Source organism: Erithacus rubecula (assembly GCF_903797595.1).
Source record: "Erithacus rubecula genome assembly, chromosome: 9".
Taxonomy (NCBI): Eukaryota; Metazoa; Chordata; class Aves; order Passeriformes; family Muscicapidae; genus Erithacus; species Erithacus rubecula.
Window position 1 is genome coordinate 28,502,558 of NC_136660.1, and position 27,021 is coordinate 28,529,578.

General features: G+C 41.1%; 1 protein-coding gene across 2 annotated transcripts in view; it reads right to left on the bottom strand.

The window, feature by feature from the left end:
- Positions 1-5,927: 5,927 nt before the first annotated feature.
- HSPA12A (heat shock protein family A (Hsp70) member 12A) overlaps positions 5,928-27,021 on the bottom strand; it is a 55,140-nt gene continuing 34,046 nt past the window's right edge. The window contains exons 8-14 of one of the 2 annotated variants that reach the window (XM_079312679.1): positions 21,556-21,727; positions 18,485-18,571; positions 17,845-17,949; positions 17,175-17,433; positions 15,423-15,526; positions 13,594-14,201; positions 5,928-6,083 (exon numbers count right to left, since the gene is read on the bottom strand). In XM_079312679.1, coding sequence (XP_079168805.1) covers positions 6,018-6,083; positions 13,594-14,201; positions 15,423-15,526; positions 17,175-17,433; positions 17,845-17,949; positions 18,485-18,571; positions 21,556-21,727 — 1,401 coding nt within the window. In that variant the 3' untranslated portion in view covers positions 5,928-6,017. Of the gene's footprint in view, positions 6,084-10,500; positions 14,202-15,422; positions 15,527-17,174; positions 17,434-17,844; positions 17,950-18,484; positions 18,572-21,555; positions 21,728-27,021 lie in introns of those variants that run through there. The other variant, XM_079312680.1, reaches the window with a different exon arrangement.

Consider the following 27,021-nt stretch of genomic DNA (forward strand, 5'->3'; position numbering starts at 1 on the left):
TATTAGATGTATGAAAGAAGTTCTGTATTATAGGAGTCTTAAAACTGGCACAGGTTGCCCTGAGAGGTGGTAGGTGAAAATATTTGACTCCAGGCTGGGTGAATTTGCTGAATTCCTGGAGTATTCCCCCTGTTCCATTCCTTCTCCCCCTGTGCAGCTCCTCAGGCAGCAGCAAGTGCAGCAAGCACACAGCAGAATTCTCTTTGTGTGTTTTCCTTCCAGCCTATGCTGTCCAGAAGGACACTTAAAAGCTGACATTTATTTTGTCTCCAGTTTTTCCCAAATACGATGAGTGTTAGAGTGGTAGAATAATAGAGTCATTTGAGTTCTTTGAGCATCAGGCTCTGCTAAGTCTAGCTCTGGGTTGCTCCTGCAAAGTCTTCCTTGACTTTCCATGGCCAGAGGTGGGCAGGAGTAAAGATTCAGCCACAGGAATTGAGGCTTTCACACTTCATCCAGTCCTTGCAGGAGCACAAACCCTCTGCAGGAAGATAAATGGTTGTGGGTTTATGAATAGCCATAGACAGGGGAGCTGGTGTCTGGTGCTGAGTTTTCATCCCTTTGGTATCTCCTACTTCCTTTTGCCATCCCTGTTTGTCTCTCCTAGGATTTGCTGTCCTGATCTCAGTGCCTCCTGCTGAGGAAACCTCAACAGGGTTATTAACTTCCTAACACTGCAGAAGAGGTTCTCCTTTGTCTTTTGTTCCATTGCCTTGGAATAAGCAGATTCTTGCCTCCACTATTGTTTTGACAGTTATGATATTCTCAGCATTATCCTTTGCCATAGTCACTTCAGCAGCCCATGTAATTTTAACAAACACCTAACAGAATCAAGACGTTAAAGTTGACAATAGCATAATAAAAAAATCTCCTTTTAATAATGAACTGGAGCTGCCGTCATCCTGTTTTAGCAGAGTAAAATCTCTCCCCCCCTCCCGAACACTTTACAAAGCTATTACATAAAATGCAATGTTAAATGAACAACAAATTACTTTCCCTTTAGCTAGCTTTTAATGCTAATGGTGCTATTTATTCCTGACCTTTTGAAATATTAGATTTTTTAAATGACAACATAAAAAGAATTCTTGTTTGAAAACGCGAGCGACTTTAAACCACATGTTATTACTTGTAAGTATAGCATGCACATGCATCATTCATTTCAGTGTCCCATTTAGGGCTAATTGGTATATATTTCAGTTGACATATATTGTTCTCCTGCAAACGTGTCAAATTCCTTAACGATGGCAGTGACAAAAGCAGAAGGCTTGAGATATATAAATTACGCTCTTTACCATATAATCATTCTTATCTATTGGGAATGGTATTTGTGACAAACCACGCTCAAAAATACACAGCAAATTGATTTTTTTTTTTTTCATTTTAACTTTAATATCACACCATTCAGGGCAAGTCTTTGATTGCATCCTTAAATGTAGAAATGTTTTGATTTTTATCTGCATCGTTTTGCGGCTTTTGAAAAGCTCACTTTATTTATTAAAGGAAGAGCAGCACAGCAAGGATCTTAAAATGTATCTTTTGTTATCAGCATAAGGAAAAAAAAATGAGCTGTAATTGTGGATATAGAGTGAGTAATTTGGTGAAAAATGCTTTGTGCTATAGTTTAGGTTTTATAATTCCTGCCAGAAATTACTATTATTTTGTTGGTGGGCAGCATTGCAAGAAGAATTTTAAATATTTTAAATATGGGAACAACTCGGGCCATGTATTTCCATTACATTTTAGAATACAGTGTGCAATGCATTTCCCCCCTTTATTACAAATCATCTTAGAATTAGAGAAAGAAAATAAAAATTGAAGATTTCATGTGACTAATTATTGCTGCAATATAGCAGTGCTCATTGTTGTCTTCAAACAATGCTGTCCACAGTCATTACTTTGCTCCATAAATCAGCAGCATAATGAGGTTCTATCTTTCAAGAAATATTGGAGTGTATCTTAATTTGGCATGGATGAATTCTCCTTCCCGAATCTCTGGAGGGTTTTTTAATCTAGTTTGTCATGTAAGAGCTTTCATCACCTAGCCCCAGCTGACAGTGCTATGGCTGAGTATTTATTTCCTTACCTTCCTGGGATGTGTCCTCAGAGGTTGCAAATAGGAATTTTATGATGTTATGCCTTGAAGGCTGTTTTTCCTTGATTTAAGTGTCATTCCCAAACTGTTCTGCCCCACCCTGATCCTTCAGAAATACATACTGTGTGTGGTTATATTAAAATGTGGAAAAACAAGGTTAAATTTGTTAACACCTTGTTGCTGATATCAACTGGAAGCAGTTTCTTTGACAGAAGAGATATTCACTGAAAAAAAAAATTTGCCAAAGAAATAATACAATAAGTTTAGACATCTTTTTTCTATTTTTTTTTTTCCTAAAATGTGAAGACAAGGAAAAGGTAAGATGTATCCCCATTCTTAACTGGGTCAGCAGAGGGCAGTGGAAGAAAGTAGAGGATTGATGTGATGCTCCACAGCTCCAAATCAAAAAACACTCAGAGTGCCCTACCTGACACTTACTTCTAAACTGTGCTTGCAAAAAACAGAAACAAGAAGCAAAGTTCTCTTTAAACTAGTCTAAATGCTGTGCTCAATTACACAGTAACAACTGGGTGGCTACTGCACTTGCTATCACTTTGATGACCTATATTTTGTGAGACCCAGAGACAAAAGTTTCATTCAAGTCCCTATTTGTGCTCTGGCCCATGGAATTATTGTTGAGTGTTTATCCTATGAAAAGTATTACCTTTAATTGCATTAAGTAGATAATGCTTCACATCTAACCAATTAGGGTGGTGAAGGGGAAAAAAGGGGGATCTAAACTCCATAGTAATGCATTTGTTCAGATAATAATTCACATTATTGTAATTTGGCATATTTAATGTCTCAATTCCACATGTAAAATAACAGCAATGTACATTACTGGTGGCTTGGGTCCTCAGCTTGGGGTGTGCAGTTTCAGGGGATGGATTCTCTGGGGTCCTGATTATCCTCTTTGAAAACTGAGTGCAGCCCTAAGTGCAGTGCCATTTCTCACTCAGAAGAGGTTCTTCAGTATATACAGTCACCACCTTAATTATATGGATGCAAAACACAGGATAAGCTTGTCCTGCCTGAGGTGATGGAAGAGCAGGACCAGCCCATCCTTCTCCCAACACAAAGCACTACAGAACTACAGAAACTACCACAGGAGCTGCTGAAAAATAAATTAACAAACTCTGAGTTTATACTAACCTTTTCTGTATTGTTTAATTCTTTAAGACCACCAGCCTTCTCTCTTTTGATGAGGAGGGAAGGGTGCAAGGGCTCTCCACCACCTCAGCTCTCACAAGGTGCTCCCAGTCCCTTGGGGGATTCCATGGCCTGACCTCACATCTCTTTCCAGCCTTTCTCATCTCCCCCTTGCTTGCACTTTGGGAATCAGTACATCTGACCATTTTATAGACTGCTATAAAGGATGTGTCTGCCCCTCTGCACCCTCCCTTGGCCATCACCCACCCCCAATTCCCCACCTCCCACAGCACAGGGAAGGCTTGGCAAAAGGAGCTTCTCCCCTTCATTTACAAACTGCAGATCCTCAAGCCTTTGCCTTAATTCCAAAAGGAGCCAAAATATCTCTGCTGGGTCATGAAAATCAGCCTCCCATTCCCTCCCACAGAAGCCTCTCCTGGTGCTGTGACAGAGGGGACATTGCTCATATGCTGGCTCTGAGGGATGGCAGCACAGCAGCAAAAAGCTGCATATTTCTATTGCATAGGACCCTCATAAGGCAATAAAAACTTTTTTTTAACTAGGGAAAGATGTTAGAAGTGGAGAGTGACTGCACCAAAGAATAATTCTCCTTTTGACCCCCAGAGAAAGAGGTGCCTAATGAAAGTATATGATCACGGACAGTGTGAAGATAACTGTCTGATCAGATAATGGAATTGTTTTCAGTGATAAGAATGAATCCATTACTAATGCAAATAACTATAATAATTATAATTTGCAATACAGTAAAAATCACCTAGTCTACCTCCTCCTCTGACAGGAGACTGTATAATAAATTATAGGCTGAGAAAAAAAAAATCAAAGGGATAAAGGTTAAAAGATTAAAAAAAAAATCTGAAACTTAAATGCTTAACAGGGAAGTCAAGACCTGAAAGCAGAAATTGGTGCTATTAAATAAAGCAATTGTGAAGAATGAGATATTATGGAATTGATTAACAAACCAGAAACCAAGCATTTCCTCGTATCACTACCTCTTGTCACAGATTTCAATAATTCTGAAAGAACAAAAAATTAAGAGTTGGCATATAACAAGGAAATTAATTATTTAAATGTAGGTGAATATGCTAATTGTTCTCTGGGAAGATGAATATAACTTCACACACAAAAAGCCCCCAGAAGGTTCAATAAATTTGAAGAGTCTCTCCAGTTGCTCTTGCTTTGCTTTAGCATCCAAAACTGGTCCAGCTGTTCAGGTGTTTCCAACCAGGGCAGATCTTTTAGGGTTTTCTGGGCACACCAAATTGCTCATACCAATGCCACAATCTTCTCTGTTCCTGTGAGGTATTTTGGGCATGGAACTGTAAATAATGCTTTATTTCAGCTTTGGAGGAGTAGAACAGAGCAGATGAAACAAATCCTGTGTGCAGTTTGCACTAATTGAGCTGTTTTCTTGTTCACAGCACTTCTGCTTTCTCCACTGGTTAAGCAGAGAGGAAATAGTGATGCACAAGGTTTATCACTCACTGTTGGCATCAAACCATTCATAGTTTTAGGTGATAGGGCACTGGGAATCTCCCAGGAGATCTTGTGATTCTTCCCCAGCCATCAATTTGAGTAAAATAGCTGTTAAATAACCCAGTCTAAAGCACTGTCTCCATTTAGATCTTCATTTTCCAAAGGTCAGGATGTCCCATAACAGCCACAAAGGAAAGCAGAGATTTTAAGGGCAGGGCTGTGTAAGGGAGACTTAGACACCCAGAGCTGCTGACATCTAATCAAAAGTAGGGGTGACTACCAGGTTAAATTAATCTTTATCCTGAGACAGTGGAACCCAATTTTGTGTGCTTGGAGTATTTCCCTGCAATTTAAATTCAGAGTAAAAAGCTCAGTGTACCCTGCCAAAACTTCCCTCTCAAGTCATTCACAAAGTCAGAGATTTCTCGCCCTCTTTGAAGTTTTTCATTGCAGCACTTTTTATGCAGCTGAAAAGCTTGACACAGTTCAGGCCAGCAAAGCACAAGTAGTTTATCAGAACCTCCACAGTACAGGAGTTCAAGGAAAATGCTTTAATGATGCAAAGTGAGTGGAAAACTCAGTCTGCTTCACAAGCATGACTTGTGGTTACCTCCTAAGTGACATTTAGCCTAAACACACCCAGCCCATATAGCATTAACTCCTAAGGTTTACACACATACCTTAGAGCTTAAACACGAGAGGGCCTTTAATCAATGTTTGCAAAAGACAAAACCACACAAATCCCCACATCCCATTTCATTGTTGATGCTTCACCAGGGCTGTTTTGGAGAGAGGTGCTCCCAACACAAGTCCTTCACAGGTGTTCACACAAGAACTTCAGCATCAGTTTCCAAATCTCCTCCCAGCAATAAGATGCTTATCTGCCAGAAACCAGCACTGCCTAATCCTCAAAGCTCCCAACAGAGCCAGAAAAAAGATCACAGGTCTTCAAAACATGGTTGGAGAACCTGGGATTTAATTAGATAATTAGATTCAGGGCATGCATGAAACTGGTCTTCAGATATGTCAAAAGCTGTCAGGGCAGGAATGAGATGAATTGTTCCCATGTTCTCTAGGGGTAGGACAACCCCAGAGAGTCAAAGCTGGCATTATGTAAGACTTCAGACAGATGAGGACAGTGAAACAGACACACTGTCCAAGCAGGTGACACCACTTCAGCATCAGTTGTTTTAAAAAACAAAAGTTGGGAGTAGTTTAGGCAGAACAAATATTGTTTTACAGCAGCAGGTGATAGATGATTGATGCCTGAAGTCCTTTCCAGCTATGGGCATCCCCTCTGATGCTCTGACAGAGCTCCAGTTGAAGTCAGCAAAAACATTGGATGGATCTGAACAGGGAAGAGATAAAAACCTGAATTATTATATGTTACTTAATTCTGAAGGGGAGAAATTAAAATTGCTTCAGTGGGATAGAACCAGTGGAGTTTGCCACATCCCCTCAGTCCTGTAACATCCTTGCTAAGTGTGTGGTACTTTCCGATCTCCAATCTCTTGTGTTTCACCCATAAGACAAAACAAAAGAACTTCAACATTAATTCAAAAGTGTTTTGGAACATCCTCAGTGATGTTACCTGATTCTTCAGCTGCCTTACACAATTATCAGGCTGAAACATTGACCTTGTTTCCTGAGTAGACAAATCTATTCTCCTGCCCACTGTGTAAGGAATTTTTCATGGACAAGGCTGTGTGTTCACAACACCCTGCAGGCAGTACTGCTATCCAGACCTCTGCCAACACAAAGAACAGAGGGAGAAAATCATCTGAAGGAGGATGCTGGAATGTTGCTTCTGGGAAAAAAAAAAAAAAAAAAAAAAAAAAAAAAAAGACATTTATATACAACCCCTGCATACATCATGCAGAACCAGCACCTTCTCTGCTGGATTCTGCTCTACTTATAGCTCATTTCCTTCAACTCCACTCATTTTAAGGAGTCAGTAGCCATACAGGCACTGGTGGGGGGACACAGGCTGAGCAAACAGATCCATGATGGTCACAAGATGAGAAAGAAGCTTCTGAGCCATCCCTTCCCTGCAGCTTTGGCTGCAGCTGTGTGTGCTCCCAAGAGCAGGGTGAGAAGCACCAGGGCTGCTCCTTGGACTGCAGAGGAACAGCATGTGTTCAGTCTGGGCTCTGCTCTTATCAGCTGATGGCAGATGGAAGTTCCTGCTAGAGGTGCAGAGATTGCTCCTCAAAGGGAAGGAAATACTCCTGGTGCCCTTAGGAAAGAGAGAGTCACCTTTCTAACTCCTTGCACTGCTGCAGTTCAGCAAACCCTGGCAGTCACAGCTCTATCTCACCACTCTGCTGAAACCATCCCTGACCTTGGAACAGCTGGAGCTCTCCAGTGCCTCTGTTCAGCACACCCAGCTCCTGCTCACACATTCTCCAGCCAATTCCATTGTTTCCTTGCACTCTGGCATCGTCCTCCTTGATGTCTTGGCTCCACTGCAGCACACGATATTCCCAGAGTAAGCTTGGATTTATTTTTCATTTCTCCATGCCTGTCTCAGCTCACCTGTGGACACTGATAGAAGGATCATAGTGGCTGTAATCTATCAAGTTCTTAATTTATTTTTTCCCCATTGCTTGGTAATGAACACCATGGCCTCATTCAGTAACTTCTGCTCTAGGCACATAGCCAGAGTTCCTGGCATATGGCATCTAGTAAACTTTCCTTATTATTACAATCCCTGAAAAATTAAAAAATAGGCACTACTTTAAAATCATAGCCATTACCTAATCAATTGTACATTAACTAAAGACAATTTGTTGGTTTGCAGTTAACTGATTCAACATATAGCATAAAGATGGCACAAGACAGTTTTTGATGTAAGAAACTGATCTTTGCATCTGTGAGCTGCACAGGCTGTAGTGGAAACTTTTTTTTTTATATTCACATTCCAGTCTCTAACTTGAAGGAAAAAAGCACAATACCTTATTGTGACTCTGCACTGATTCCACCACAAAAATGTTTTTGATTGTTAGAACACATCAAGGTATGAATGAGAACTAACAAAGCAGAATTTATTCTTAAAAAAATGTAAGTACAAGACTGGCACAAACGAGGCCTGAATTCCAGCCACACAAAGCATTTGCACTTCTCACTAATTTACCCTGGCTGCATCTCTTGAAAATCAAGCAGCTCTTGCATGGACTAAAGGAGCTCTGAATCCATTGTCCCTAAGACAAAGAGTTGGACACTGCTGTCAGGGAGGCCCTTTTACAAGTTGTTTTATTCCACAGCTATTCACACAAATAGGAAAACTGCAAATTTCAGAAAGAACTCACTTGATTTTGCAAAACCAACAACTTAGCCAAAATCCCTTCTATCAAGATGAGGCTGTAGCATTAAATATAAACACACTCCTATGAGAAAGCTTTAAGATTTAGAGAAGTCCAGTGTAAGGACTAAATTCTGAATGCAAACACGTGAAACTCCACTGGAATCTTCAGCAGTGTGGTAGAACACCGAAAGCAAAATTTGGTTCTTAATGTGTCCCTGAAGACTGTAATTATATTTCCCATTGTACTAGTAACATTAATTGAATGTTTAGCTGAAATCAAGTTCATTACAAGTTAAATACAGTACCTAGCCTATTAGGATGGTGTTTATAATTATAGTCATAAAGCACTTGTAAAACACCTTCATTGCAGCAAATGGGTGGAAGTTGGGTGTAGTGGCTGCTAAAGCATCTCAGTTCACTCTCTGCATCTTTGCAGCATTGTGGACCAAGGTCACCTGTGCCACTGAATCACCTCCAGAGCTTGTGCCAACACTGCTGAATTTCAGAGGGACACAGCCCACAGCTGTTAGCAGAAAAATGTAATGCTGCACAAACTGCTGTGCAAGGGTTTTTTCAGTGCAGCTGGACCTTACTGAACATCCCTAGATCTATAAAGAGGTACATTCTCATGCTAATATACCTAATTATTGGCCAGCATATTGTCCTGATAATGCATTTTAAACGATAAAAACAGCTTTTAATAAAACAGGACCTAAGAGATAACAGTTATCTTTGTCATATCAGATTTTGTATTTGATTTCCTGGCTCTCTGAGAGCTTCATTACAGAAAATACCTGATCTACTTTTGGTATTGCCCAAAGTCTTTCTGCCTGAACTCCAACACCCAGCTCAGAGAGCTACAGCAGTTTTGCTGGGAGCTGAGTCATGAGCAGCAGTGAAATTCCACCTTGGGCACTTCAGGTGAAGCTGTACAGACACTTGGTGCCACTCCTGCTCAGTTACACACATGGAGGAGAACCCAAATTCAAGCATAACCACTTGACTTGTCTCACTTTCATAACAAATTAGGTTTCTTTCTATAGCCATTTTCATAAGAATAGTAGCACCCAAAAAGAGAAATTGGTTTTAAGGTATTTTATTTGACATGATTGAAGACACAAGAACACTCAAGATACAATCCAGACAAGTTGTGAACAGCTCCAAGTATCAGTGAGATCTGAATTTATCTTGCACAGAGGTGAACAAGACCACAATGGTTGGTTTCATAATATAGTTTAAGACTATTTCAAGCAGGTGAGTAGTGTGACATTATGCCCAACAACTTTTATACTATTCATCTGCTTAAGCCACTTCATATCATAAATATGCAGCTTATCTTGGCTATTAAATCTCTGCAATATATAATTAGCCTTCTCATAATAATGCATTAAAACTCCTGTATATGAATATTGGTATACTCATACCAATGCAAACTGTTCTAACCACCACTGCACATTTATCATATTCTAGCACAATTAATCATTCCATCACAAATAGCTGCTAAACTTCAGCCTAGAGTTCAGTAACTTGGACCCAAACTTGCAAGTTGCTGATTAGAGCAAAACTCCAGCAAAGACCTTCTGCTTTCCCTATGGATAGCTGGCCTTGTTGTCTCTTCAACATTAAGTTGCACAATGTCACCTGAAACCCCTACCAAAAAAATGCTCTGCAGGGGAATGTCCTGCACAAGTATCACAACTACAATTCTAAAAATGCCTCATTTCCTAGCAAATTTCATATTAATTTTACAGCCTAACATCTTTAATTGAAATGGGCACCACATGCCTCTTACAATGTAAGGTTGTTTAACTGGGTTATAGTCTACAGACCACAGCATAATATTCTATTCAACAATTCTAATTCCTTAGGGAGACAAGCTACTTTTCCATTCTGAAAGAGGGCAACAAGGACAGCTGGGACTTTGTTCAGTATTTCAGTGCTCTGCAAAGATAAGCTTGATAGTGTTCTCATCAGACTGAAGGAGGAAGTGCAAAAAATATGTAAACCATGTTTTACAGTCACAGGGATTTCAGCAACAAGCTCCTGCTTGGATCCAGATGGGATCTTACAAAAGGTGAATCAGAAAGGGCAGAGGATCACTGCTGTGCAGGGAACTGTGCTGCAGAAGAGCTGCAGAAAACACCTGTAGCTTTCCCTGCAGACAGGCTGGAAACAGCACAAAAATCAGGGGCCACCTGATCCTGCAGGTCACCTCCTCTTCACAGGGGAGACAGGGGGTGGCAGCCACTTATTAGACCAAATCCTGTGTTAAGGCCACTGAAAACAAATCTGTGCAGAACTGGACAGATTCAGCTTAACATAGCATGCAAGACAGCAAAGCCTATTTCACTATAATAATTTTGTTTTTTGGCAGGTGGTTGTGGTTGACAGAGACTGTGTCTTACCTGCAGCTACAATACAAGAGTGTTGCCTGGCTTTGGAAGGTAGTTTTTCATTCGTCGTTGTTGTTGTTTTTTAAACTAGAGAAGATATTTATTAAAAAGCCAAAACCCAGTGAAGAAGCTGTATACCCAGATTTTACAATCTGATTTTTGGTTTTACAGGAGGATTCATCCATTATTATGAAGAATTGCTGGAGATGGAATGGTCACCATCTGAAACAAAGAAATGAAAACTCCAGCAACAGACTATTGCATTTGGGTGATGTGCTTAGCTGGTATGACTTGCATTGCAGGAAGAATGTTGTATTCTCTGACACACCAACATTTCTTTCCTATTATTATAAGATTGGCCTTTTACATTTCATATCTTACCATCTTTAAAAGCCTATAATTACAGAAGCTGATTGAGAAACTGTGTTATTTAAAATTAACAGCTGAATGAAATCAACAGAGGCAAAGTGCATTTTTATACAAGAAAATAGCACTGTAGAAAGAAAGAGTCTGTACAATATTTAAATATTGTATATACATAAAATTATATTGTTCATAACTCATCTTAAAGTTTCTCTTGTTTGTAAACCATGGAAAGCAACACACACAAAAAAATTCCCAGTATTTAGCTTTTAAAGCATTTAGCAGGCAGCAGGAAATCGACTGCTAGCAAGCACACTTTGTAATTATAGAAAGTATCCAGCAGGATACTGTGACTAGCATTCTTCATAGTCCTTTATTTATTTATTTATTTTAAAGCTGAATGCAGAACACATTTCCCATTCAACCAGGGAATTCTGCAGGAGACACAGAAAACTCAATGACAAAATGCAGTGGATCAGTTCTGCAGCTCTCTACTGTGGCAAAACTCCAGGATAAACACAGAAAGTTTAAGTGCAAGATTGGAAATAAATTAATGAAATAACTGATAAAGCTTTAATCTCCCAAAAGTGTCGGTGATGGATTTAACTCATGCTCAACTTTTTAAAAAGGAAGGTTCAGATTAATAATTAATGTTGCACAGTTTTGAAAATGTAATGAATTCCAGCAGGTAATCAGGCAGCTCTGTATAAATGCTCTGAAAAGTGTCAGCATTTTAGGGTAATTCTACAGGTTGGTACTAGTCTGCTAATTTGGAATGGAACTGGGATTTGAATCTGTATTTGTCAGTTCATGGCACATACAGAATGTAGATTTCAGAAGTTTTCTTCCTGTAGCATTTTGCAAAATAAAAACTACTCTAATTGCAATCAATTCTAGTTGCAAAAAAATAATTACCAGGTGAGCATGCTTAAGGAAACATTTCCACAAAGTTGTTACTTGGAAAACAAGATGATACCATGGTCATCAGTGCAATTCTCCTGTGTGAAGAGCTGTGTGTTCACTGCCAGGTAAGGAATACTTTATTTATTACTATTTGTAGTTTCATTCTATTGGCTTCTGCCTTCCACTTCATTGGCCATTCAACTCAACCCAGCAATATGTTTTACTGAATTAAAATGTTTGCTACAAAAAATATATTATGGTACTTTTGATCTGAATGTTTTGTCTCTTCTGAATTGTTTAAATGTTTCTGGACAGTCATCATCTAACTGTGCTTCCAAATCTTAACACCGGAATGAAGAAAAGAAACATAATCACTTGGGGAAGTGCTTGATGAAGCAGACGGGTCGACAGGCTGGAGAAATGTGCAGACAGGAACCTCAGAAAGCTCAGCAAAGGCAAGTGCAAAGTGCTGAAGCTGGGCAGGAACACGTCCCTGCCCCAGGAGAACCTGCAGCCTGTGTGGGAAGCCCTTGGCAGCACAGCAGCACCCTGCCCCTGCCATGCACAGTGCCAGCAGCCTCCTGGGGACAGCACTGCCAGCAGCTCTGCCAAGGTCACTATTGCCCTGATTCAGCCCTGCTCTGGCCCAGCTCTGTGCTGCCCAGGACAAGAGACACGGACACGCAGCTCTGACACCAGCAAAGGGTCACACAGGGGAGGAAGGACTGGGGCATCTTTCATGTGAGGAGAGGCTGTGAGCTCTGCTGGGCTCAAGGAGGCTCAGGGGATGCTAGGAATGTGTACAAATGCCTGGGAGCAGGCAGGAAAGAGGATAGAGCCAGAGTTCTCAGAGGTATCCAGTGAAGGAACAAGAAAAGGCAACGCGCACAAATTCAAACTCTAGAAATTCCTTTCAAGCACAGGAAATAAACTTTTGCAGTGAAGGTTGTCAAGTAAGTTGTCTGGAGCTTAGGGATCTTCATTTTGGAGACAATAAAAATTGGAGAGAGGTTTTATCAGTCAATGGATGTCCCCTTCAAGCTTAACTACTCTGAGATTCTGTGGTTTTGGATGGAGACTAATAAAAATAAAGTTTAGAAGACCCAAAATAGAAATAGGTTTGTTCTTAATATCATTTTCCAAAGTATAATGAGGGTGATGCTAGCTAATTAATCTGACAGCTTGTTCTGAGAGCTTTGACAACAAAGGCCTGGCTTTCAAACTGAAGCAACCAACATCAGGCCCCCAAAACACATATGTATTTCCTAAATACAATTTTAAGGATTTGTGGGGATTTTCTTTACTCAGAATTTAAGTAATTTAGACCCTATTTCTTTGAGTCATTGATTTCAGCACTTTAAATTCTGAAAGCACTGGGCAAAATCAAAATAATACAATAAAACTACTGATTTGCTCCCATTGCCAGAGGATGGTGCTGTTTGAACAGATATCCCACACAGATACATCCCTACAACAGCCACGTGGGTTTGTGACTTTTTCTCAGGAGGAAGAATAACAAGGCAGAGAGATTACAACTTGGTATTTTTTTAACTAACCTTCAGGACCCAACAATAGTCAGTGTTTACTTTATAAAGGTAGATCTTAAAGCATGCTTGAGTAACTTGGTAATTTTTATGTCATTGGTAATTTTTACTACCTCTGGAACTTTTGCTCCCAAAACTTTTCAAGGGTCTTCCAAAATGCAGTCCTTGGTCACCAAAGGACACAAACACAACACACCCCACCTTCCTAGCTGTTCTCATATAGCCTGCTGAAATTCAAGGTGATGACATGACAGACGAAAAGTCAAAAAAAGGAACACCGGAAGATCAGTCTCACAAACAGGCCGCGGTGGGGGGAAAGGGCCGTTAGTAATTTAAGAAATCAATACCAACTTTGACACTTTTAGAGGTGGCAACATCGACAGCCATGGCTTTGATTTCAGTGTCCCCAAACTGCATCAGGGTTTTGATCTCGCGCCGGGAGGGCACGGAGGCGTCCGTGCCCGTCAGGTCCAGGCGCAGCGTGCCGCACTTCTTCACGCCGGGCTCGGTGATGAAGCCGACGCCGTCGTGCTCCGAGCTGTAGATGTTGATCACTATTACTAACTGAGAAGGCTTGGCAGGCGTGTAGCTGCGTGTCACAGTCTCTCCCAGGGCTACAGACTGGTCGGCTGAGATGAATTTGTCGAAGACGTCGGTGCACCAGCGCGTGCCGTCCTTGACCAGCAGCTTGTCGGCGGGATGCTTGCCCTCCACGAAGCGGTTCAGCACCCCCACGCCGTAGGTGAGAGGGGAGCGCCGCACCTTGATGACAGCAGGGTCCAGGCCAAAGAGAACAGCTCCCTTGAGGATGGTCAGACCCACATCCTGGGGGATGATGACCCGGCACCTCGAGCCAAAGGCGCTCTGCACGGCTTGCTGCAGCAAGGGGGATTCGGCAAAGCCGCCCACCAGGAACAGGAACTTCACGTTGGTCACCTCCGGCTTGTCAAACACTTCACCTGAACAGAGACAGACACCATCCAATCAAACCCACTGCAACAAGGTAATGCAAGTGAAAATACCAGTGTCTAAGTGCTCATGATCTGAAACTGCCACGTCTGTGCCCACACTGCCACCCTCAGCATGCACCAGTCCCACTTCTGCCATCTCCAGTATATTTCACTATGAATTCACCCACCTCAAAGCACACAACATTTTTGAAGTGGCATTTAAAACCAACCCTTTATTGCATTCCAGATAAATCACTCCATTTCAAATTCATTTATTATTTCTTGACCACAATAAATATAATCTGTAAAATAATCCCTCTTAATATTTTTACAGATTTTCCTTCCTAGCTTAAGCCCACATCTACTTTCAAGAAAACCATGCAGCTCAGTTGTAGGCTCACTTTTAGTTCAAACAAATCACCTGTCACAACTGCTGCAGTCCTAGGTCTGTCTCCCTCTCTGCACACATATGAGCTGCTCTATACTTGTTGTCTTATTAAGTTCTGAAATTTAGCTAATAATCCCTCTCATAGCATGAGCAAATATATTTATTGCTGGATATTTATTCCAAACAGTGCCTTGTAATGTGTAGAAAGCAGCACTTTTCTCACCACAAGCTTTATACTCTACTTGATGCAAATTTCATCTTCCACTAGGAAGACTTTAAATAGTAACTTTCCCAATAAGCACATGTCACTTTCCATTACTGGACAAATAAATTAATTGCTGCTTAAGCCATGCCTGGAAGTACTTTTACCATGATGCATCATTTACTATTTGTGCTTTAGAGATGTGATTTGGATGGTCATGAACAAATGTGACCTTCCACAAGGGAGGAACAAATTGGAGGTCTTAATAGCTGGAATAATCAGAAACGAGTTACAACTCTGGCATAATTTAGTTGTTGCCTGAACCAGGAAAAAAAGAAAGGCAGGATCTGGGTTTCTCAGTGCCTCTGAATGCTTGCAGCCCTGGGAGCAGAGTAATTGAAGCTCATGCAGTAAGATAATTCAATCCCACAGTAACCAGCACTAGAGCTAGGCAGAATTATGTGCCCAGGACACATCCTTTACTTTTATTACTTTCCTAGCTGATTTGTGAGAGCTCCAAGTTTCAGAATTGAACTCCTTGTCCACAGCTGGTGCATAGCAGGAGGGCTGTTACTGGTTTTGGTGAGCAAAGGCTCAGTTTCAGCTCAGCCAGGAAGTGGAATCACACACAGATACGTACTGAGGTGCTGAATGATCTGGTCAATCGTAGGTTTGAAAAGAGCATTCATTGCATCTGGGCTCATCCTCAGCATTCCCTGGGAGGACCACTTCACAAAGTCCACACTGCAAAGGAACAGGGAGAAAGGACATTACAGCATTGCAGCTGAGCTGCAAAACAACCACCATGAAATAAATCAATTCATGAGTTTACACAGTCTGCGGGGATTTTCCTTGGAACAAAGTACCACACCTCACCCTCACCCCATACCAACTGCAGTTATGTAAAATTTGAAGGGAGAATTACTATTTTGCCTTGTCTAATTGTTGTTTTCTTTGCCTGATTGCCTTCTGCAGCATTAGCAATGCTCAACTGCTCTCTGAAACAGCTGGCAGTCAATGCAGTGCTCGCTCATCTGAAACAGCACTGATTCATCCCCAGAAGGGCAACATTTAGATTATAGCAGTGGCAGGCCAAAGCCACTGGAAACACACAAGGAAAACAAGGAAGTTGGGAAGCCTCAGGAGGCAGAAAAATAATGGCATTTTTAATGAGGCATAACATTTATTAAGTGAATACAGGCATTATCCTGTTCTATCACTAATACACATCTGGATAGCTCAGTAATCTCCCTTTCATTCATGCACATTATATGTCAACCTTTAGACTCTCTCTACCCTCTTATCCAATTAATTTCTTTTCATTTGAAGGAAGCATTTAGCATTTCCTCTAAGATTCAACATTTAGACTACTAATAAAAAGGAGATGGCCTTGTGAGGGGGAGTACTTCTAGAAATGCTTAATGATTTCAGAACCTCAGTCTCATTTAGAAAGTTACCTTTAGCTGGATTCCAAGTCATTTAAGCTTACAGTAAATTTACCAATAACGTCTGAAAGAGATGCAGGAGTTCCAGCCTGCATACTACATTCAACATTAGTTAGTTTAAAAAAGTAAGGTACAGGTAGTAAATACCAAATCTTCTCCTCCCAGGTTCCCCACCTTCTGCTCCAGATTCACAGGTTCTCTTGTTCATTCTATTTTACACCATTAAAACCAGGCTTTCTGTAATATGCAACTTCAAAAGATGCAAAATGCCCATTTCTACCTTCTGCTCACTTCCTTTTCTACAGCAGCCCACAATCTTATCATTTAGAGTGACTTCTTGACACTGAAAATCATGAATTAAATTTTCTGCAAATTATCAAGCAAATTATCAAACTATCAAGCAAATTATCAAACTTGCAAAATCCTGTAAGAAGCAAAAGCCTGCTATTAGTTCAAAAGCTGAATGCTCTCCCCTTGCAGAGCTTTATGCAGTATTGTATGTTTTCTCCAGTGATCTGATGCTGTTAATAACTTCCCTCAAGCAATGAACATATTTACACATTGTACAATCTTTGATGTTTTCCAGGATCCAGGCCACTAAAAATTAAGGTTCCAGGCAATAAATTCTGTGTTTGATCTGACATTCCTAATTAACATGCAGGAGATTCACAATATACAGTCAAAGGGAGTGATGCAGTGGTGGCCTAACAGAAGTCACAGAAAAAAATACCTGAAAAGTGCAAACCTTGTACAGAAAAGCTTTTGTGATAGATTGATCAGAACTTTTCATTCTGGAAACTGCACCAGAGGCAACTCTATTTCCTCATCCTTACACTACACTTTTACACTATTACCTTTCAGTCCTCACGTAATTAGGATATTTTAATTATTTGTCTTTGCTACCAGTAGTTAATTCTGCATCCATGTGGTTCCAATTGCCTACTCACTTGCTTTTCCTCAGGGCATGCTCTACGCTGTGACCTCGGAATTTCTTGTAGTAGTCAATGAAGGAGAAGGGCAGGGTGATGTTGAGGGGGTTGGTCCTGTCGGGAGCTGCCGCCCGCTTGCGGGACTCAAACGCGATCATCAGATCCACCCAGGCCGCGGGGCGCTTGATTTTAAACTGCTCTATGAAATCCTCCCCAAATATTTTACACAGCAGCTTTTCAAACTCATAGTCCACACCTAGAGAGCCGTATGGCCCACCTGTAGCACAGACAAAACACAGCTTTAATTTTCTGGATTTTCTTTTGTATTCTTACAACTTTTTTAATTGATCATGTACACATCAGAACAGCACTCTCAGGACTGTCATGGGACAAGGTCCTCAAGAAAGGATCTTCCCTAAATGTAACAGTTGGTCTGATACACAACATGATCTTATCTTTGCCTCACTGTTACTCCTGTAATATCATAAACACTGCAACACTACCACTATAAATTAATGACTCAGCCAACCACCAGCTGGGTTATACTAATTTTGAGTGCTGATCTCATTTCAGGCAGAACTGCCAGTAAAATGCAATAAAGGTATACATTTCCTTCACTGACAAGCCAAAACATTACATGAATATATAACACAAAATTACATAAAGCAAGCAGTGGAAGTGACATTACCTGTTGCTTTGTAGAGCTCCTTCAGATGTCCTTCAGGGAGCCTGATCTGATGGACAGTCATATCCACCGTGCCTCCTCCACTGTCAACCACGATGTACCGATCACCTGGAACACCAAGGGGAGAGCCAGGGGCATTTACACCACTGTGAGCACACAGCTCACTGCAAAAGAGCTCCTGAGGGCACCAGGGGAGGAAATGGGCTACAGACAGCCAGCAAAGGCCATGCTGAAGACTTGATGTTTGCCAGTAATTATAGCACAAAGATTGATAACAAATATCAGTCAGATGTCTGAAGCTATTGATGCAGCACAGCTGAAAAGTAGGACTGCTCGTGCTGCTGGTGTACATCCCAGTGGGCTACCAAATATTATACCATATTTATAATGTCTGTTCTGAGGAGAATATTCTAGTTGCACGCCTTTCCACCATCTCATTAATAAATCTTATTAAGCTAGAGCATACAGAATTGCAATTCAGCACTTGTAACTAAGAGCAGCACATGAACTTGTGGGTTTTTTTCTTTTCCCCTTTATAACCACCGTGAGAACAATGCAGTGCACAGCACCTTTGTGGGAAGCACAATATTTGCCTGCAACACAGAACCAGTGAGAGCCAAGTTTGTTCAGGAAAGGACAGTACCTTCCTCCAGCTCAGACCAGATCTCTCCTATGACGTTCTCCACCATGAAGGTCCGACTCTGCCGGTTCCGGCGCACGTGTTCCTTCCCTAGAGACAGACAGAAAAAAAAGTTACTGAGTATAAAAAAACATGAGGAAATAAAATTAAAAACTGCAGGAAACAAGTGCAAGCAGGCTGACAGACCTGTATGTATCACTTCTTAAAAAAACAAATGTACAAAAATTACTGCACTGGGACCAGGAATGTTAGGATGTCATTCCTGGAAAGAAGGAAAAATGGTTTATAGCCACCCTGATCTTCCTTGATATTGTTATATATAGTTATTTGTATTTTAATCTATACTAATTACCTAATAAAAATAATGCAAACTAATTATATATAGTAATAATCTAACAAGAAAGCCATAAGCAGGTCTGACTTGCAGTTTTTTATTACAAGTGCAGTTTTTTAGCTGGCAAAGTGTGTGCTGGCAGCAGGGTGGGGGGCTGGCAGCCAGCTGTGCTCACAGCAGCCAGATGTGCTCTCAGCAGCCTCCACCAGCAGGTGGCAGCCCCAGCCCACTCCCACCCAAGCCCCACATCACCTGCATGGGAGAACATCCCCACATTTCCAAAAAGCCACTGCTCATTTTGAGTGCTCAGGCAAATATGCCTCCCCAGCCTCTCAGGATGCCAATCCACCCCAAAACCAGCAGAACTGCTGCCCAGATTAGTAACTCCTTAAGGACACAGTGATCACCAGACCTGACCTCCACAATATTTAAAATATACACCCATTAAAAATTGTGTCAAGCCATTAACTTACAAGACTTAAATGCTACTTAGACATTTAAAAGATGCAGAACAGTCTGTCAAGGGAAAGCATAGTAGTGAGAACCTCTGCTATTTATGCTTTTAAATCAACCTCTGTAATGATCCAAAAAACCTACATTCCTTGTGTTATCATCACTCACCTTCAAAGGCACTTCATAAAACACTACAAGAGAGGCAGCCTGTCATGAGTGGAAAATTTTCTGAATATACCAGCACGTAAATCACAGAATACACTTTGCTTCCTATTTCTATAGTACCTGTCATCAGAAAACAAAGCATCAGCTCCACTTGCTGCTGCACCTTCCCCAGAAAGACCTCACTATGCAGAGAAGTTGCCCCAGCCTCAGTGCACTGACTTGGCAGCACAGGGAGAGCTCAGATGAAGCATTCCATGAGAGAACAAGCACCAGCTCCTAGCAAGAGCCCACAGAAATCAATGGCAATCCTTTCATTCCCTCCTGTGGGCACAAGTGAACACAAGAGCCAGTCTTTAACTCCAACTGAAGCAAGCTTATCCTTGCTCCTGTGAACACTAGAATTTTTGTTTTGACTTCACAGCAATAATATGGTCCTTGGAGTGCTTCTCTCTGTTTATATTTAAAGGGTTTTTCTCCTTAATCTGTTCTCAGCTTGTCTTGGGTGCTTGCCATGCCTTTATGAAATTTTAATTCCAACCCCAAATTAATTCACTCCAAACTTTGTTTTCATTAATTTTGACACGAAACCTTTCTCATCCTCAATAGCTTTTTACCATACAAAGTCAAGAATGAGAGTGGTACTCCCACCCAAGAAAAAGCCCATTAGCAGAAATCCATGATCTGCCAGATTCTGCCTAGCTTCAAAACCTTAACCAGATAAACTCCTTTATTATTTTCCCAGAAGCAAATCCCTGTGTTGTCTGAAAGTGAGTTCATGCAAAATCACATGGAACTGGAATAGTTCAGGGCACAAATGAGGGGGACAGAAGCCAAGGGGCCCTGAAGGGACTGAATCCTGAAAACAGATTGTGTCCTGCACTCTGCATGGGCCTCCAAACACTGAACACATCTGACAAGTGCTGGCTAGGAGAGCCATGGATTTGGGAGAATGATGTAGTCACTCTGCCTAAGTAAAAAAAAAGATATGCTCTGGTAAATGCAGAAATAGCTCTACTAGCTTAACCTCCCACTTGCCTCTACTGTTTTGACCTAGCAAATGTGATAAGATACAGACTCTTCTGAAAAACACTTTCTAGGATAGACTGTCACACTACCATCAGTATGATGCTACAATTCACAGAGATATAGAGAAATATGCACTTTATGCAGCAATCAAATCTTACTGCTGCAGGCCATTTTCCTTTTTCTCCCCCTCTATTTCCCTCCAGTTGCAGTAGGCTGCCAACATCAAAAAACTCTGCTGATGAAGGATCTTCTCTCAAGTGACTTACAGCAGCTCAATCTCTGTCCCTCCCCTTCAAACAGTGACAGTAGCAACAAACCCCAGCTCAATAAATCAGAAGTGCATTATCCAGTTGCTCTTCAACATGCAGATAAATTCATTGCTACATTCCAATGCCATGTGTTCCACTGAGTGCTGGAAGTCATTAACCATATTTCATGAAGATGACAGCAAAAAGCATTTGACAATAGTTTGGAACACCTCAGACTAATCTTTTCATTGCAGATCCAGTTATTTAGCACTGTCTCAATAATGCAGATATCAAATAAATAATTGCTTCCAAAAAAATGTAATGAAAGAAATGATCCAGCATGAAGTACTAATTAAGTACTTAAATTAAGGCAGAAAAATACTGTTGTGAAAATACTAAAACACTCCCGCAACATCCTAAAAAAGGCAAGACAAGAAATCTACCTGCATGCTAAAATTCAAGTGTATATTAGGAAGAAATTGTTCTCTGTGAAGGTGGTGAGGGTGCCCAGAGAAGCTGTGGCTGCCCCATCCCTGGAAGTGTTCAAGGCCAGGTTGGACAGGACTTGGAGCAACCTGGTCTAGTGAAAGGTGTCCCTGCCCATGGCAGAGGGTTGGAGCTAGATGATTTTTGAGTTTCTTTTCAACCCAAATCATTCTGTGCTGTCTGCTGGCTCAACATCTAAACAAGCCTAATTATGGTAAGCAGCAAAACACTTTATAAAAGCAAACTGATGCCAGCCTGAAACATTTCAAGAGAACAAGAACAACAAAAAATGGTGAGAAACCAGCCCCTGGGGACAAAGCAAACTTAGCATGAGAATCTGAGAAGTGAAGGAGCAGAAGTACCCTGTGTAAATCCAGTTCCAATAGTGTCAGTGGGGCTGTAGCCATTGACAGGAGCCCTGCTGCTGAGCTCTATCATCTGGTGCAGGCGCAGCTTTCGGCAGTAGATGGAGGCAGCCTCGGGCTCCAGGGCAATGATCAGCTGCTCGGGGTTGTCAGGAGATGCCATTCCTGCCTGAGAGAGACAACAGGTCACACAAGTGGGGTGGGGAACCCAGCACACCCTGTCAGCAGCACAAGGCTGTGCCCAGCCCCTGCCTCACCCCAGAGCTCACCCCAGCTCGGAGCTGCTGCCAGGGGCTGCAGGTCTGCCCCTGGGAACTGTCCTGCCCACACTGTCTGGCACAACTGCACAGCTGCACGGGGAGGTTTGCATGCACTTACCATGCTAAGTGTCTACCCGAGCACTCGTGTACATGACAGGTGCAGAAACGAAGGAAATCATTTTGAGACCTGTAGTAATTGGCCTAAAACCTGAGCTCCTAATTAACCTGTGAATCTGCCAGCTAATAGGGACCCCAGCCTCCTTTCAGCCTCCTTTTGCCTCTCCTTGTTACAACATTTTAAGTATGACTTTCTTTATGTCCCAGATATTCAGTCCTTGCCAAAATGAGGTTCCTGCACTGTTTAACTGTATAGGAATATACACTTTACCAGTAATGCACCTTCTGTCTTACAACCAATGTTTTCTATTTCAAAATCAATTGTTTTAAAGTACATTCAGTTTAATAACATCTTCAAAATACTCAGCATATTCAAGGAGACAAAATACAACAGGGCAGGTTCCCTAAAATGTAATGAGAACAAGCCTAAAAATAATACCACATTGTAAAATCAGTGTTTGCCATTCTTTCTATTTTCTAACTGGATTTTCAGCCTTCAGACACAGATATTTTCAAAAAGCCACAAGTTCTTATGTAACTACACCACTATCAGAACTGGGCTTCCAGAAAAATATTCAAAAAACAGTTGACAAAACTCTGTTTTAATCTTTTTTTTCCCCCAGTACTTCTGCCTAATGAATAATATTCTGTTAAAATAGACATCTTTCAACTCTTTCTGCCAACTTTTAGGTTACTTGCTATTACTTTTCAGTGAAGTGCCTGAGCACTAAAGCTTGCTAGCAAGCAAATAAAACAAAACAAACTTTTTCTGCTTCCACAGTCAGTCTTCCAGCCTTCAGCTCATACACACACACACACTGTGGTGTCTCCACTGCACACCCAAAAGAAGGCAGACTCACATGGAAAGTCTGCAAACTTGGATTACAGCTACACTGTGGGCTGTGGGAATTGCTGCCTCATTGACACCTGCAGCCAGAAACTCAAAGTAAGTTGGTTTAAAAAGTAGTACCATGATAAGACTTGGAGACACGAAAATGTCTTTCATATTTACTCATTTTACCCTCTCCAGCCTAACAAGTAAGATAAACAAATTCTTAAAGGAAGCATCTTCCTCATTGTTGGTAACAAAAACAGAAAAAAAAAACCCAAACAAACAAACAAAAAACCACCCCCCCCCAAAAAAAACAAGACAACAACAAGTAAGTTCTAAAATAAGAAAGAGTTAAACTCTTAAATCATGGCTGCTCATTATTTTACAAGCACACCATGACTGGGATTATGGTCACTTTACAGGCTTTATTGCTGTTGGGCAAACCCTTCTGCTTCAGTTACATCCACTGGACTAAACAGCATGATCCAAAATTAGCAGAACTGTGTGGGAAGGAAAACATTGTGCAAATACTACAGAATTTCAAACCTTGCCAGCTCTGTGGCAACACATATTGAAAAAGCACTATATCAAAAAGAATGCTTATGACCAAACTTTCAAACTTTGGAAAATACAGATTTACAGCAGCCAGAGTAACTCTAAAATGTATAAAAAGAGGATCAATCAAGCACAGACTCTCCTGCAGGTTTAAAGCCCAGGAGCTGTACTGGGAATGAAGATGTGCCTTAGGATAACCCCAGTCCCTCCTGTGACCCATCTGGATGCAGCAGTAGGCACAAGCAGGGCTGGTTTCATGCCAGCTCACTTCAACATCACTTATCTCCAGCTGAGCTTTTCCACACAGGAAGTTTTGGTTTGTAGCACTGGAAAGAGCAACATTCCAGATATGAATCAATACTGGGGTCCCTGACAAACAGATTTGTCTAATCTGCTTAAGAATTCCAAAAATGTATGGTCTCTGCACACAAGCTGTCTTTGCCTTTGGAGAGTTTTGCTAAAAGCCTGATCTGGACCTTGCTGCAACTCTAAGGGCAGCACTTCCTGCACTGTCCAATAAGGGCTTGGAGAAAAAATAGCTCCTGACTAGCCTGCTTCAGTTTTCATTTGTATTAAATCCATTATCATGTGTGAGTGCCCTGAATCTGAGCAGCATGTGGGGCTTTTTTCACTATCTAGGAATGTGGATGAACCCAAGAGTGCTCTGCTCCTTGTACTGGGCATGTGTCAGCAGCACAGACAATCCTTACTCTACCCACTAAAGACAAAATTGTATTTTAGGGAAAAATAGTTTGTTGCAAAGGATATTGAAATCCAAAGGCCACAACATAAAGCATTTGCAGAGGTGACAAGGACTGAGTTGCACACAGGTGGAATGCACTGGTATTTCCTAACTGGAGGTGGTGGTGGTGGGGAGAAGATTGCATTAATTGCCAAATCATCTGTTCTAGGGTGAATTTTAGTACAAGCTCCCAAGCCTGGTCCTGCTAAAAGCAAACAGTAAACCATTAACAATAACATTTGCTTCCTCCCCTCCTCCAGCAGCAGCCTGTACCATGAACTTTTCACATTGTGAAGGCAGTGACCTGCAGCGGATGGACTCGGAGCTGTGCACAGCAGATGCTACTCCTGCTCCTTTTTCTCTCTAGCTATGATTTTAACATACCCAAAATATCTCCTGAGGAAAACATCCAGCAGAAATGACAGTTTTTAACAGGTCAAAGCACAGCTGATCCTAACAGAACCTCATGAAGAAAATGCTGAGGTTTTTAGTTTAAAAGCTTTTCTTACAGAGTTTGAAGGGCCAGTTACAGTGAAGAATTTGTTGTTTCACATCATAAAAAGACCATACAGAGAATCATTTTCAGTGAAAGGTACAAGGCACCCAATCCATATTTTTGTAAGCAGACACATATATATATGTACATATACACACACATATTTATATATAAAAAGATATATAAGTGTATGTAGCAATCAGTATTTCATACCTTGTGTATACAGTATTTCTACTTAGACCATGAAAGAGAGCACAATCCATATATATCTATACATCTACACACAGCACAGAGGAAAATGGGGGAAGGGAGATGATAAGGAAACATGAGCACATAAATATTGCTGGGGAGGAATGGAGCAATGAGGTTGTTTTAATACAAGGTCCAAGAGGAAGACTTAGGCAGTTCATCTGTCCCATCATTACAGCCAAGGGACAGATGGGACAAAAATATTGAGCATGCAGAGAAAGAGGAGTGGAAACAGCAGGCAGTCAACATGAAGAAACAGTGATGCATTTGTTAAAATTATTAACTGCAGGCATTTGGGAATTTGCTGTATTTTACACTCTCTGCTTTCTGTCTGCCTCACTCCCTGCTCTTGCCCACTGCTGCCCAAGTACTACTGTAATAGAGACCAGGGATTAACAAGTTAACAGGCCTGAGCAGGACAGATCTAAACAATGTCTCAATATTCAACATTCTAGAGATCATTCTGGCAGTGGGACAGACACACCAATTTGCTTTTGCCCAGGGCAGCTTTTAGCAGACTTTAGAACAGAGCAGTGTCTTGACTCCAGCCTGCTAAGGAGATTTTCTTGCTCCCATAACACTCACTAGCAGTCATCACTTATGGAACATGAAGGAAGCAGACAGCAGTTTCCCCAAGAAAACCAAAATGGAAAACTCATCATGGGATTACAAAAATTCTTTGAGCACAAAAAAATTAAATTAATCTGTAAGATACTGCTGCATCTATACACCTGGAAGAAGCAAAGAACACTATGAAAAGAACTGCTCTAAAATTCAGCTTTGCTCATATGCCTGAGGACCAGGATTTCATGTTTTGACAAGAGAACTCCCAGACCTCACTCCCTCCAGTAGCACAGGTCTCTGTGCTGGTGCCATCACTGCTGTTCATCTGCCAAGATGCATCATAGACAGCAAACTTCAAAGTGTTTCAAAGTCTCAGGTACTGAAGATAAACAACTTTACCATCCAGATGCAGGTGAATTCTCACCATGGCCACCAGCTCTGTTTTTCTAGCCAGAGAGATGTCACCAGCAGAGAGCCAAGCTGACCACAACACATTCCTGATTCCCTGAACAGCATCAGCTGCCAACTGTTAAACTAATTCCCCACTAGCAAATATTGAGGTTTGGAGTGCAGCTCATACAGCAGTCTGAGCACTTCAGAGAACTGCTTTCACTCACTCCACATGCAGCATCACCATTACTACAGATTAAAAGATCCTGCTTTTAAAACTCAGCCTCACATGCCACAACACACAGAAAAAAATAAAAATCAACACGCTTTTAGTTTTTTAGTATTGTAATGTATATGATAGTAAAGACAGCATTATAATAGAATATTACATGTAGTCAGTCTTTTTAAGGTAGATCTAGATTAAAATGTCCTATCTTTGAATGCTGCTGTAATTAGAAGCATCAGCATTTAGCTGCAGTTCTCCACAGGCAGATAGAAAACCAGTGTGTTCTTTATTTGTTATACCACAGTGACTTTAAAAGAAGTACAATGTTAGGAAATACACCATAATTGACAAGGTACCTGCTTCCTATTCCTATCCTTGCAAATTATTGAAGCAAATGGTGTAGTTCCTTTTTTTTTTTTCCTAGAAAAATACATCAGATATATATTTCAAGGGGGAAAAAAAAGGCTGATTTGTAACACAAGGAACATGCCTTACATGGAGTGCACCTGTTGAGTTATAAGACTTATTAAAAGAACTGGTTGGATGAATTAAATTTTTATGCTTTGATATATTTTGTAGTCATCTAAGACCTAATTCAATACTGCTGCAGGGCTGTAGGTACTGCATTCACAATTAATAAAGTATTTCCAGATACAAAAATGTAGCATAAATAAAATAAACAGATAAACGTGAGAAAGATCCACCCTCATTACACAGCTGGAAAAACAAGACACAGAGACTACTTAAGGCTGCAAAGGAACCCACAACAAGGTGGGAATTCCCTCCAGAGCCCCAGGACTCCAGTTCAGTGTCACAGCTGGTGGGGGCACATGGAGCACATGCAGAAGTTGTCATCTCAACTGCACTAACTTTAACCACTTCTGGAGCAATGCTGCAGACTAGACAAGGGTAATGATCCATTCTTCTGGTTGGTAGGAAAAACCTTTTAAACCTGTTTTATACCACTGAAACCCCACTTGTAAGCACGAGATAAAATGCAGGAGTTGGATCCCTTGAAACAGCTCTGTAAAG